Source organism: Mustela nivalis, assembly GCF_964662115.1.
Source record: "Mustela nivalis genome assembly, chromosome: X".
NCBI classification, from domain to species: Eukaryota; Metazoa; Chordata; class Mammalia; order Carnivora; family Mustelidae; genus Mustela; species Mustela nivalis.
Window position 1 is genome coordinate 67,357,780 of NC_139040.1, and position 12,820 is coordinate 67,370,599.

Here is a 12,820-nt window from a genome sequence, read left to right on the forward strand (position 1 = left end):
GCTCTTCCGCTACCCGAACCCCTCAAAACTACATCTCCCAGCATGCTCTAAAGCTGGTCTGACCTCATCTCAAATGGCCCCGTAGGGCAACAAGGATGGTTAGTTTTGACCGTGCTTATTTGTGCCATAAAATATTGATCCTAATTGGCTGCTATTTGGGCTTTTATATTTGCCGGCCTCCCGTTTTTGAGCCGTGGTCACTAAATGAAGAGGTTCTGGCCTGGGAAGGCCCATGCATTCCTTCAATTGGATGGGGAGCTGGGACAGTGTCTCTGGCGACAGCGCGAATAGGAGGGAATGTTGACCAGGGAGCACCGCTGCGGCCGTTCAGAGGAGCAGGAACCGGAGCCCGGGTTGAGTCCGAAAAAAGCCGGATCCAGACGGCGGCTCCGGAACGGCTGCAACTGGAAGATGGAGGAGCCGGAGGAACCGGCGGACAGTGGGCAGTCGCTGCCTCCAGTTTACATCTACAGTCCCGAGTATGTCAGCATGTGCGACTCCCTGGCCAAAGTCCCCAAACGGGTAAGAGAGGTGGGGGGGGGAGGAAGACCGTGGGCTTTTGGGGTGGGGGTGGGGGCCTTTGGACCCGATGCATTAGGAAGGGGTTGAGGATTGGGCTGGGGAAAATCAGCAGAAATTTGGGCAGCTGCACCAGGTGATGGGGGAAGTGTTCCCTTGTAGTTTCTGAGAGCGCAGCATTTATCTGCGGGGCGTCCAATGCATCGGTAGAGGTAGGAGTGCGGGGGAGGGGATGGCACTGACGGGTTGGTGTCTCTACTACAAGGGATCCCTGAAGTGGGGAAGACGCTGCAGGAGAGAAATGTTCCCCTACCTCCGTATAAGGCCCGGTAGCTTTCGCCTTAGCAATTTGTCTAAAGTGCATTGTAACTGTTAAGTAAAAAGACGAGGGTTAAAAGTTAGTTTCTTTGTTCAGGATGATGAAGTCGATGGTATTTCTCTGAATTAAACATTTAAGAGACTTGTATTCTGCCCTTTTTTCTTGCTATTTTTTTTTTTTTTGGTTGATGTTTTTAGGCCAGCATGGTACATTCTTTGATTGAAGCATATGCACTGCATAAGCAAATGAGGTAAGTTGTCTTTCATGAAAAGAGCCCCGAACCTAAGTGTTCTAACCTTAATGTCCTACTTCACAGTGGAGCAAATTAGGAGAATAGTCTTTTTTTTTTTTTTCAATTTTTTTTGTAATCAGTGTTTGTAATCTATCTGTAACCTAGTGAAAGTTCTTGGAGAATTAAGAAGACCTGAAGAAAAATGCCTGAAGTCGTTAAGATCCATTAGAAATAAGACTTTGTTGCTGGAAGGGAGAGTATTCTAGGGATAGGTGCTCTGTGGAGATTTTGAGGAGAGTACATTAGGACACTAAAACCCATCTGATGAAGGGGGGGAATAGATGTTTGGCTAGGAGGTGTTCTGGGGTTTGTGTGCATTTGTTTCCAAGCCAGATGTGAGGGTGTGTGTTCAACTTCAGACTTTTAGACACCCCATCACCACCACCAAACTATTAGCTACTAGTAAGCCTGGAGACAAATCAAGACTAAAGCAAAACTGCAACCAGACCAGAACTCAGCTAACAGTTCTGAGTTAAGTGCTTCTTTTAAGTGCTTAACTCAGAGTTAAGTGCTTCTTTTTAAAAAAAATGAGCTTGCTGTTAATCTTTATAAGAGTAAATATTATAACCCTGTCTTATAGGATTATTTGTGACATTGTCTGGCCAAATAGGTGAGTGTCTGCACAGGCTTGTGTGGTATGCTTCATTTATCTCCCAGAAGTTTGTGTAATAGGCTTTCAAATTTTATTCTTATTATTAACAAAATCATTTATGAAGTACCATATTTTTTAACCCGTATGTGTGTTAGACATAAGAACTACATGCCTTCCATTTATTTAACTTTTCTTTTAAAAAATATTTTATTTGTTTATTTACTTGCAAGAGAGAGAGAGAGAAAGAGCACAAGCAGGGGGAAGAGGCAGGCAGAGAGAGAGGGAGAAGCAGACTCTCCCCTGAGCAAGGAGTTCAATGTGGGACTCGATCCCAGGACCCTGGGATCATGACCTGAGCCAAAGCAGACACTTAACCAACTGAGCCACTCAGGCATCCCACAGTTATTTAACTTTTCAAAAGTTACTTTAAGACAAACAAGAAATCAGTGCAAAACAAAACTGTCCCATTCCCTTGCTATTAAGCAGAGAGGCTTTCCATATTTGTTAAACAAGAGGAAGGATGATAGAAAAGATACCTATTAGGGCTGGGAAACATGGTCCAAGAAACTGTAGCATTTTATTTTAATGTGCAGATTTGTCACCTCTGAGGATGTAGGCATATTTTCTTGAAGGAGAAGCAGGAATCCTTGGCTCTTGATCCTATACATGATTTTTTCGAGACTGGGCTACAGGATTTTTCTGACCTGCTTTGTGATTACTAGTAGCCTCTATGATCATATTAATTCATGAAAAACTCATGGCTGAGTTCCCATTCAGCAAACATAAAAAACCACCACACTGCTACCTCCCTGTGACTTAGGTCATTGCTCTTCCAACTTGAATGTACTTATGAATCACCTTGTTAAATACTGATTCAGGAAATCGGCGGCGGGGTTGGGGGGCTGAAGTTCTGCATATCTAATTAGCTTCTAAGTGCTGCTGCTGCTGCTGGTCCATAGATTACCCTTTGAGTGGCAATGGCAGAGTCAGGGAGAGGAGATGGGGAGTAGGCAGCTGGAGGTTAGACGTGATAAGTCCTGCTGTAAGCTTAAAGTCACCCTGTATTCTTTCAGTCGCTTCTTTTCTTTTAAAGATTTTTTCATTTATTTGAGAGAAAAGGAGAGAGAGTGGTGGGAGGGGCAGAGAGAAAGAGAGAATCTCAAACAGACTCCCCATTGAGCACAGAGCCTGACCCAGGGCTTCATCTCACGACCCTGAGATCATGACCTGAGCCGAAACCAAGAGTTAGATATTCAGCTGCCACCCAGTTGCCCCTCTTTCAGTCACTTCTGTTTGTCACTTGTTGTGAGAAGTTGATTGAGAGCTTCTGAGTGAAGCCCAGTTCCAACCAGTTTGCCCCTTCTCTTTTTCCTCTCAGAGGTAGATGTGGCACACCAGGTAGAGGAACTTTTATGTTTTGAGTTGCCACATTCAATCTTTTAATATTAATAATAATGATAGTTATCCATAAAGCATTTTCATGTTATCATTTAGTCTTCACATATGTCCCATTAGATCTCCCTACTTTATAGATGAGAAGCTGTTAAGTATGGAGTTAAAAAGAGGTGCCCAGTTCTCTGGCTCCAAATTCAAAATTCATGAAAATACGATTGCCTACTAAAGTTAAAATACAGAGTTAAGTATTGATTTTGGCTCAGGTCATAATCTTAGGGTTGTGAGATCAAGCCCCATGTTGGGCTCCATACTGGGCTTGGAGCCTGCTTAAGATTCTCTCTCTCCCTCTCCCTCTGACCCTCCCTCCTGCCTCCCCCCTTTCTCCCTCCCTCTCTAAAAAAAAATAAGTAAAAAAATAATAAAGTAAAAATATAGCTGAAAGGATTATATATACCAATTACGAACTGACTCAAATGAGACTATCTCTGCCTACTAGTTTGTCATGCAAGTTGTAACTTCACAGAGTGAAGTTGGTCCAGTATCTGTTAACTTGAATATAATTACTCACTTTTTTTTTAACCTACCTATAAACTCAGGGGGAAGATCTGCCCTCTCACCCCTTATTAATGGAATCATTATATAGATGTGAGGAAGTGAGGACTAGATGGTGCAGTAGGAGAACAGAAGGTGTTCTATATTTCAGCCCACTGGAACTGGAAGCTGGGAGTTGTATTTTCTGCTCAGACTGCTGGCTTCTGCTTCTAGTTTCTGGCATACTCTGGGTCTGAGTCACTCACCTCTCTTTGTTCTCTGTTATTATTAGGATAGTTAAGCCCAAAGTAGCTTCCATGGAGGAGATGGCCACCTTCCACACTGATGCCTATCTGCAGCATCTCCAGAAGGTCAGCCAAGAAGGAGATGACGATCATCCAGACTCCATAGAATATGGGCTAGGTAAAGTCATTACCGGGTAATGATGGGAGGTAGATGACCTCCATCTATAAATTGTAATCACTTATTTTATGATTGCATGATGGTCTTTCATATTTGTTAATTAAGAACTAATGTGTTAACCACCATCTTAATCTCTTAGTTTAGATATACATATCTCACTTACGGAGCAAACCATACGAACTGAGCAAAACTGAATGGTGGGTCAGATGGGGGAAGATCTTTTAGTTGCCGAAGCCCTAATAGTAGTGCCCAGATTGGGTCTGGCTGCATTTATGCTGATGTAACTGTCCCATGACCTTATATTTTAACTTGAGTACATATTTATGATCCAGCTAAGTTTTCAACCCTGCTTGAGGTTGAACAGTTGTATTTAAAAAAAAAAAAAAAACTGTAGGTGGCCAATAAGCTAGTCTAGAGAAACACCATGGTTTGGTAGAACCCCGGTCTGGGAAATGGGTGAGTCAAGAGACATGGGTCCCAGGCCTGGCTCTGTGTGACCATAGAGAAGACATATCACCTCTCAGGACTCAGTTTCTCCATCTGTAGGATGTAACTAGCTAATCTTGAAGGTTTAGCTTTTCTAGTTCCAACACTTCAAAAAATTCTTTGCCAAACATTGGAGATGTTTATCTCTCATTTGGAAGCTGATGTTAGCACAGTAGCTTTTTGGTAATATATGTTGTTTTTGCACCTCAAACTACTCCTCCTAGTAGGGTTCTAAATCTAGTTCCAATGTGTGGAGGTGGGGCTTCCCTCCACACCACCTGCAATGCTCAGGACACCAGCTGGGTGGCCTACAATTCGACTCAATTCTGACACTGTCTACCTGGCAATAGCATCAGGTCCCACAGGTTAAAGGCTCCCTCCCACAAGACTGCTCGGCACTTCAAATGCCAGTCACAAGCCCAGCTTGTTACCTGTGCTTCTGACTGACTGGCTATAAATCAGAAGGTTCCCACAAACACCCTCTTTTGGGTTGAATTTGCTAGAGCAGGGCGCAGAACTCAGGGAACCCATTTACTCACTAGCTTACTGGTTCATGGTAAAAGAATATAACTCAGAACTGCTAGATGGAAAAGATGCATAGGGCAAGGGATAACCAAAGGTGTGGAGCTTCCACGCACTCTCCAGGCATCATCCTCCCCCCACATCTCCACGCTCACCAAACCAGAACCTCTCCCAGCCAGCCTTTTGAGTTTCTATGGAGGCTTCATTACATAGGCATGACTGATTGAATCTTTGGCCCATTGGTCGTTGAATCGCCAGCCCCTTCCTCTCACAGGAGGAGGTCAGGGGGTAGAACTGGTAATTCCAACCTCCAATCACCTGGTTTGCCCCACTGCTCATCCCCACCCTGATCCTGAGGTGTGATCCACAAGTCACCTCATTAACACAACAGGGACAACTTTACTGCTCTCCTCACTTAGGAAATTCCCACAGTTTGAGGAGCTGAGTGTCAGACATGGCGGATGAAGATCACCTAGGGGTATTTCTTATTATGTAAATCACAGTATCACACCTCTTCTTTCTCCACTTCATCTTGTAACAAGCTCTTCTGATGTTTGCCCGAAGGTTATGACTGCCCAGCCACTGAAGGAATATTTGACTACGCAGCAGCTGTAGGAGGGGCCACTATCACAGCTGCCCAATGCCTGATTGATGGAATGTGCAAAGTAGCAATTAACTGGTCCGGAGGGTGGCATCATGCAAAGAAGTAAGAAAATGACCTTTCTGCTTTCTGCCTCTTTCCTTGAGTCAGTTTCTCAGTTATGTAAACTCTTCTGCTTATTGTCTGGGCATTCACTGAGAGATCTGTGTACAAATATAGCACTTTACGAGGCATTCTGAGGAGATACAAGTGGAGCAGAAGAAGGTGACACAATATAGTGGAAAACACTCTATTGAAAGTCAGGATACCTGGGCCTTGTGCCTAGTTTTTCTGCAGACTTGGCTAACTGACTTGGAAAGAGTAACCTCTCTAGGACTCAGTTTCTTCATCAGGAAAATGGGCGGGCGCGAAGGATCTAACTAGACAGTCTCTATGTTCCTTTCCCAGCTTTTTGGAAATTCCCCTGTCTTCAGGGGACTTATGCTTTAGAGACACTCACAGAACTAGAATAATTAGGGAACAACATCAGTTTGGGTACCAACCGAATATGTATATGAGCTGAGATTTTAGCGCTATGCAGAAATTAATCGTGGAAGTCTTGGGAGAGGTGCATTTTAGAGCTGGTCCTTGAAAGAGGTGGCAAACAGATTTCCAAATAGGTGGGAAACTGATGAGAATAGATTTAAAATAAAAGGCTGACAAATCAAGAAGCAAGCTTTTGCTGCCATCTCCAAGGCAAGTGGCAACTGACTGAGAGAATTAAGTGTCACTCAGGAGAAAGGGCTTCTGAAACAGCAGTTCTCAGGTGCTACTTGGAGCTAGAGAAGTCCTTTTGGAGTTTCATGTTGAAATTTCAAACAGCTCCATCCTGTGTGTGACAAGGACTGCGGGGACGGCATTTGTCATCTTGCTTGATAGGCTTTTGCTTGCTATGTGGGTAGTACTTAATACAGACTGGAGGAGAGGAATTTTTAAAACTCTGAATTGCTCTATGGGCTGTGTGAGTGAAATGAAGCAGCAGAGGTAGTAACTGGTGATATATCTTTCACACGCCAGTTGTTCATACTGTTGGCCATGAGCTTGATCATCTTTGGTGCTCTTGAGTCCAGATAAAATGGCGCTTTATTTCTCAGACTACAACCCTGAGCACAGTTTCAGCATATGGAGGTTAAGATAAGAACATGGAATTCTTTTCATCATATCGAAAGCTTTCATGACCAAGGAAGTCCTTGAGAAAGTTTACTACTAGAATCTACTACTGAGGTGATGGAGCAGAGAGAACCAGTGTTTAATAATGAGTTTTATGTGGCCTTAGAAACAAAGAGAAACTACCTACCTTTGTTAGCTCTTGCTCCATTAAAAAATTTCAAAATAAAGACAGTGATCCCTAGGACTAAAATAAATAAGTAAATAACCTTCTCGCCTTTAAACTACAGATGAAAGGTGGGAGAGGGGGTTAAAAAACAAGCCTCTCTGAACCAAGGACCTCTATTCCCTTTTGCATTTAGCCAGTTGAGAAGAAAGGCAGTGTGCTTTCATGGAAAATGCCTGATCCTGTTAATCAGATCTGATTTCTGCGTGGGGCACTGGAGGATCTTCTATACTTAAATTCCCTGCTTAAGGCCTGCAAGGGCCTGGGTCAGTTTCCAGTGGACTACCCAGATACCTGCAACTTCTTCTCACTATTTTGCTTTGAAATGAAGCATACTCTATCTAGAGCCAATCATGGCTGCTTCTGGGCTGCGTGTAGGTAGGTATTATCTTAACTGTTTCAGACAGTTTTCAGCTGATCCTACCTAGAAACAGACACTGTGGTGGATATAAATTACAGAGAGTTTCTAGGGCTTTCCCCAATTCAGGTCCAAATTCTAGGGGGTTCTTGGCACTTCTAGAATGTCTCTGCAGGGGGACCACAGCTATTGAGCCCATGAACCGACATCTAGCCAGCATTATCTATCATAAGCGCAATATTTGTTTAAACGTTGACATCCCTAAATACATGTATAGATTCATACATGCCATTTAGCCATTCAACATGCACTGATTAAGCACCTACTGTATGCCAAGCACATGTTTATCATCACTAATATGCAGAGAGATAAAAATTGAAGCATGGTATCTTTCTCCCTTACCAATATTGAAAAAAAAGTCTTCAAAATATCCTCATGCTGGCATAATTACAGTGAAATTGGTACATTCTTTTTGGAAACTTTGGGAAACGGTGTTGAAAGAGTGGGGAAAATATTCCTACCTGTATGACCCTGTACTGTTGTTCTTGTCTATTCTAAGGAAATGAACCAATCCAGCCTTCACAAAATTTGTATCTTAGAGGTAAGACAGCAAATAATTGCATTTGGAAACTAAAGAACAATGATTTTCAAAGAAATTCCTTAAAAGAAGAGTGATGAGTGACTAATGCTATTATATATTAAACGTACAAAACTAGACTAATGAAAACACCAGTACTGCTGGTATAAGATGAGACAGATGATATTATACTACACTCCCCAAAGAGACTGTTATATATAAGAATTCAGCCTGTTGTAAAAGATGCTTTGCAAGTGGATGGGAGTGGAAAGGATTATCCAGTAAATGATGTTGTGACAGCTGGTAGCATTTATACCCTCATCTCCTATAATAAACTAAAATAAGTGGCAGCTAGATTGAACAGTTCAATGTAAAAAAAGCAAATTATAAAAAAAAAAAACTAGAATGAATGGATATTTATCAAGCTTCTCATGGAGAATAGTTTTTTTACACTTAGGAAGTAATAGGGAAAAAAAAAATCTCCCAAAGGGAAAGCTCAACAAATTTAGCTGCATAAAATTTTAAAACCAAAATCACTTTTAAAAGTTTTGTGGCCATTTAAAACACAAAATCTAAATACAGACTAAAAAGGCATATTTGACATAAATATGACAAAGTGTGTTTGTATTTCCTAAGTCACTCCTGTGGTATGATGTATAAAAAGAAGTATGGGCAAAGAACGTGAAGAGAAAATTTACAAAGGCGTTTAAGTACCATGGGAAAGCCTGGGGCAGTGTTCATTGCTACTGGTCAAAGAAATGCAAATTTAAACTAGGTGGCCCCTTTTTAAGCCAGAATTGAAAAACATGGTACTCAGTTGGCTAGTAAGAGCATGGTTTGTTTCAGCCTTTTAAGAAAGTAACTTGGTAGCTAAGGTATATTAGTGCCCGCTGTCTACTTTAGGGATAGGATCAATGCCCTTTAATCCTACTCCTGAGAAGACAGTCAAAATATAAAAAAACTATTTGCGTGGAAGTGCTTATCAGTGTTCTTTGTGAAACAGAAATATTAGAAATAAAATGAATATGTAGTAATAAGGAAATGGTCAATCTGCTCCATAGAATATTATGTATTATTTTAAATGATTATTGTGAAGACTGTATAAGGCATTTCAGAAAAAGACTTGTGTTAATGAAAAGGCAGGTTTTAAAATTGTATGCACATCACAACTACAACTTTGTAGAACACACACGTATTTTTTTAAAAAAGCAGTGGGAATAAAGATAGGGGCTATGTCAGGGTGACAGAATTATTGATGACTTTTTAAAAACTATGTTTCTGTAGTTGGCAAAATTTCTGTAATGACATTTTATTACTTTTACAGCTAAAATATTACCAAGACAAGAAGAGGGAAAAAATAGTTAATACTACAAAGGGTTAAAATCTTTATTCTAGGGGCACCTGGATGGCTTAGTCAGTTAAGCTTCCAACTCTTGATTTCTGCTCAGGTTGTAATCTTAGGGTTGTGGGATCTTGCCCGGCATCGGGCTCTGTGCTGAGCATGGAGCCTGCTTGGGATTCTCTCTCTCTCTCCCTCCCCACTCTCTCTCCATCTCTCCCTCTCTCCCTCTCACTCTCATCTCTCCCCCCCAAAAATAATAAAATCTTTCCTTTAATTGATTTTTTAGAACACTGAAATTTAGATAAGTGGGCAAAAGACAGGAACAATTCACCAAAGAGGAAACAAATAGTAAATAAACATGAGTAAATATTTAGCATTACTAAAATTACAGGAAGGGAGATTGAAACATAATATACATCTGTATGTATTTGTCTCCTCCCAAATTTGAGCTGAAAGAAGAAAGATTCTCAACTCATATCTATTACTCTCGGTAATCTGTTCTAAGGAAATAAACCAATCCCAAAATATTGGAAAACTGTGTGTATGAAGATGGTAATTTCTCTCTTAATTATAATAGCCAAAAAAAAGTGGAGGGGTAGGGGAAAGAGGGAGACCTAAATATTCAACAACAGCAGAATGTTTAGATAGTATGCTGTAAGATAATCACTTGATAGGCTATTATGTAACCATTAACAAGTGATAATTAGGATGCCTATGTAACCAAAAAAATGCCTATTTTGTAATGTTGGCTTTGTTTTTAAAGGGCAGGTAGCTACAACATTGCACATTAACTTCAATTAGTCATGTAAAAAATAGATGCTTATGAAAAACTCTTAGAAGGAAATACAACAAAATGATACCAATGACTTTGTGAAGATGATGAGGCTGTGAGAGATAAAGAGGTATACACACACACGTACACACACACATCATTCTTCTGTTTCCTATATTTTTCCTGTATTTTCTCTAATGTATATTAGTTTTATCAGTAGAATGTTTTATAGTAAAAACAGCTTGGAACAAGGTGGGAAGTGGTTACAATACAGACACAATATGGTCAGTGTATGCTACAATTCAGTGCAAGGTAGTGGAGTGTACAGAAGGAGGAGAAGGAGCTTGCCTTCCCTTTGGTGGGGATAGAGAATTGCAAACAGAGGGAATAATCAAAAGCATGGCAGTGGGAGGTATGAGAGAATTACAAGTAGTTACGGTGAATTAGTTATAGAGAATTACAAGAGTTAAATGTGGCCAGGATGTGAGAGCAAATAGAGCAAGAGCAGATTATTAAGGATTTGTCAGCATGCTGAGGAGTTGGACTTTTTTTCTGGGGCCAGTGGGGATTTACTGAAGAATTGTAGAGAAGGTGGCAATATGCCGATTGGATCAGGGGAAACTGAGACTAAATAGGGAGGAGAAGGCCATCCCTGAATCATTCACTTAACAAACTTTTATTAAGCTCCTGCTGTATGTCAGGTGATGAGGGAACAAAGGATTACACAGGAAGTTCTTATTATTTGAGGGCAATTGGTACCAGGCAGAAGACCACCAAGTGAATCTATTTGAAAGGGGGACAAAAATTTTTGAGTAAATAACAGAGAGGGCAGGACTTGATTAGCATACTAACTGGAATGACTAAAACACTATCGAAATATGTTTATTTTGTCTCTTTTAATAAAATTGAATGCTACGTAATTCTTCAAACAAAGAATATATCAAGGATTGATTGTTTTTGTTTGGGCCTAATTTCTCTAACAAAACTGCATGATATTTCAAGATGGCACATTTAACTTTCTGTGAGATTTTTACAGCATGATCATTAAGAGGGTTGATTTTGTCAAAATGTTCAAGGGCTTTTTCAGTTTTTTCTGAGGGCTTCTCCTTAATCATTTGGCATTCAAATCGCTCTCTTTCGAACCACTTTTTAAATCCTTATTCTTATCCTTATTTATATTTCTCCTCTTCAATTGTAAACTGGTCCTTGCCAGTTTTATGTGTTGACTTCATGGTATCTTGCATCCTTTTGTAAGATTTGTAATTTCACTTTGTAATCGATTTTCAGTGAATTGTTCGCTGATGTATCCATGAAAGACAAAGCGATCGAATAGATGGGGAGGAATAGGTGCTAGGGTTTAGAGGTGTAACTTGTTTGAATGGGGACTGACAGAAGTGGTTGATTCATTAACAAGTACTTTCATGCTATTGACAGCGTTTGCATCCCTAGGAAACTTCAAACCTTGATGCTTCTGGGACTAAGATAATTAATTCTCAGTAGTAAGAACTTCCTGTATCAGCAAAGGTCTAGTGCAGTGCTTTTCAAACTGAGTTGCAGCTCCTTAATAGAACCTGGTATCAATTCAGTGGGCTGCAACCAACATCTTTTGAAAGCAAGGTGGATTTGACGAAACTTGTTCAGTGTATGTGTATTTATTTGTGTATACTAGGCCACAGTGGAAAATGACAATTCACTGTAGAGTGGAATAACTGTGAACTCTGAAGTAAGACACTTGTGCAAATCCAGGCTGCACCATCTACTGGCCATGTAGATAACTTGAGGGTAGTCCAGAAACAGCATGTACAGGGGCAGAGAGGCATGAAAGCTGAGGGGACTTCCAAGTCTGTAATTAAAGCTGGAACTCCTGTAGGTAAGTGACTGGAAGTAAGATGGGGGAGATGTAAAGGGTCCTTTCATGCCAAGATAGAAAGTTTGAACTTGATCCTTCAGATCAGTGGTTCTTGACCTGTTTCAGTCACAGACCTTCTGAAAATCTGATGAAAGCTATGTATACTGTCCCTAGAAAAGTGTACATATGCAAAATTTTCCTTGTAACTTCAGAAAGCATAAGACTCTCTTAAAGCCCGTGTGTGAATGGATGGATCCCTGGTTAAGAACCCTGGCTTTGGACCATGATAGATCACTGAAGGAAGTTTTAGCCAGGAGGAGGTAACATGATCAGATTTGCATTTTAGGATTGAGAGTCTAGCAAGTCAGCAGATAAACTGGTGGGGAGTTGTGGGGGGGAGGATGTCAATAGAGAAATCAATTAAGACTTGACTGTAATAATCTACCCAAATGGAGGTGAAAGCAGTGATGATGAGCCTTGAAGTGAGAATAAATTCAAGAGCCATTTAGTAGCTAGAATAGATAGGAATGGTAACCAAAGATAGGGAAGGAGCAATCTAGATTTCTTGTGTAGATGACTGAGTAAATTTGGTTACCATTAACCAGGAAGAGTAGGGATGAGAACTGATGTGCTTCTGGAACATGTAATTCAAGATGTCTGCTAGAGAGCTGGTAATTGGGTCCAGCTCAGGGCTTTGGAGCCTATAATGCATGTATGAAATACCTGGGCATCTTGATAAAATGCGGATCTTGTTCAGGAGGTCTGGGGTGAAACCTAAGAACCTGCACTTCTGACAGACTCCCAGATGATACTAAATGCTGCCAATCTGTGAACCCGACTTGCACTAGTAAGAAGCCAGAGCTCAGAACT

At 40.9% G+C, this 12,820-nt stretch overlaps 1 protein-coding gene across 7 annotated transcripts in view; it reads left to right on the forward strand.

Moving 5' to 3' along the window:
* Positions 1–60: 60 nt before the first annotated feature.
* HDAC8 (histone deacetylase 8) overlaps positions 61–12,820 on the forward strand; it is a 225,920-nt gene continuing 213,160 nt past the window's right edge. For 4 of the 7 annotated variants that reach the window (XM_082716193.1, XM_082716196.1, XM_082716194.1 and 1 more), the window contains exons 1-4: positions 64–522; positions 1,036–1,088; positions 3,941–4,071; positions 5,644–5,785. In XM_082716193.1, coding sequence (XP_082572319.1) covers positions 298–522; positions 1,036–1,088; positions 3,941–4,071; positions 5,644–5,785 — 551 coding nt within the window. In that variant the 5' untranslated portion in view covers positions 64–297. Of the gene's footprint in view, positions 523–1,035; positions 1,089–3,940; positions 4,072–5,643; positions 5,786–7,188; positions 9,865–12,820 lie in introns of those variants that run through there. The other 3 variants (XM_082716199.1, XM_082716195.1, XM_082716197.1) reach the window with 3 other exon arrangements.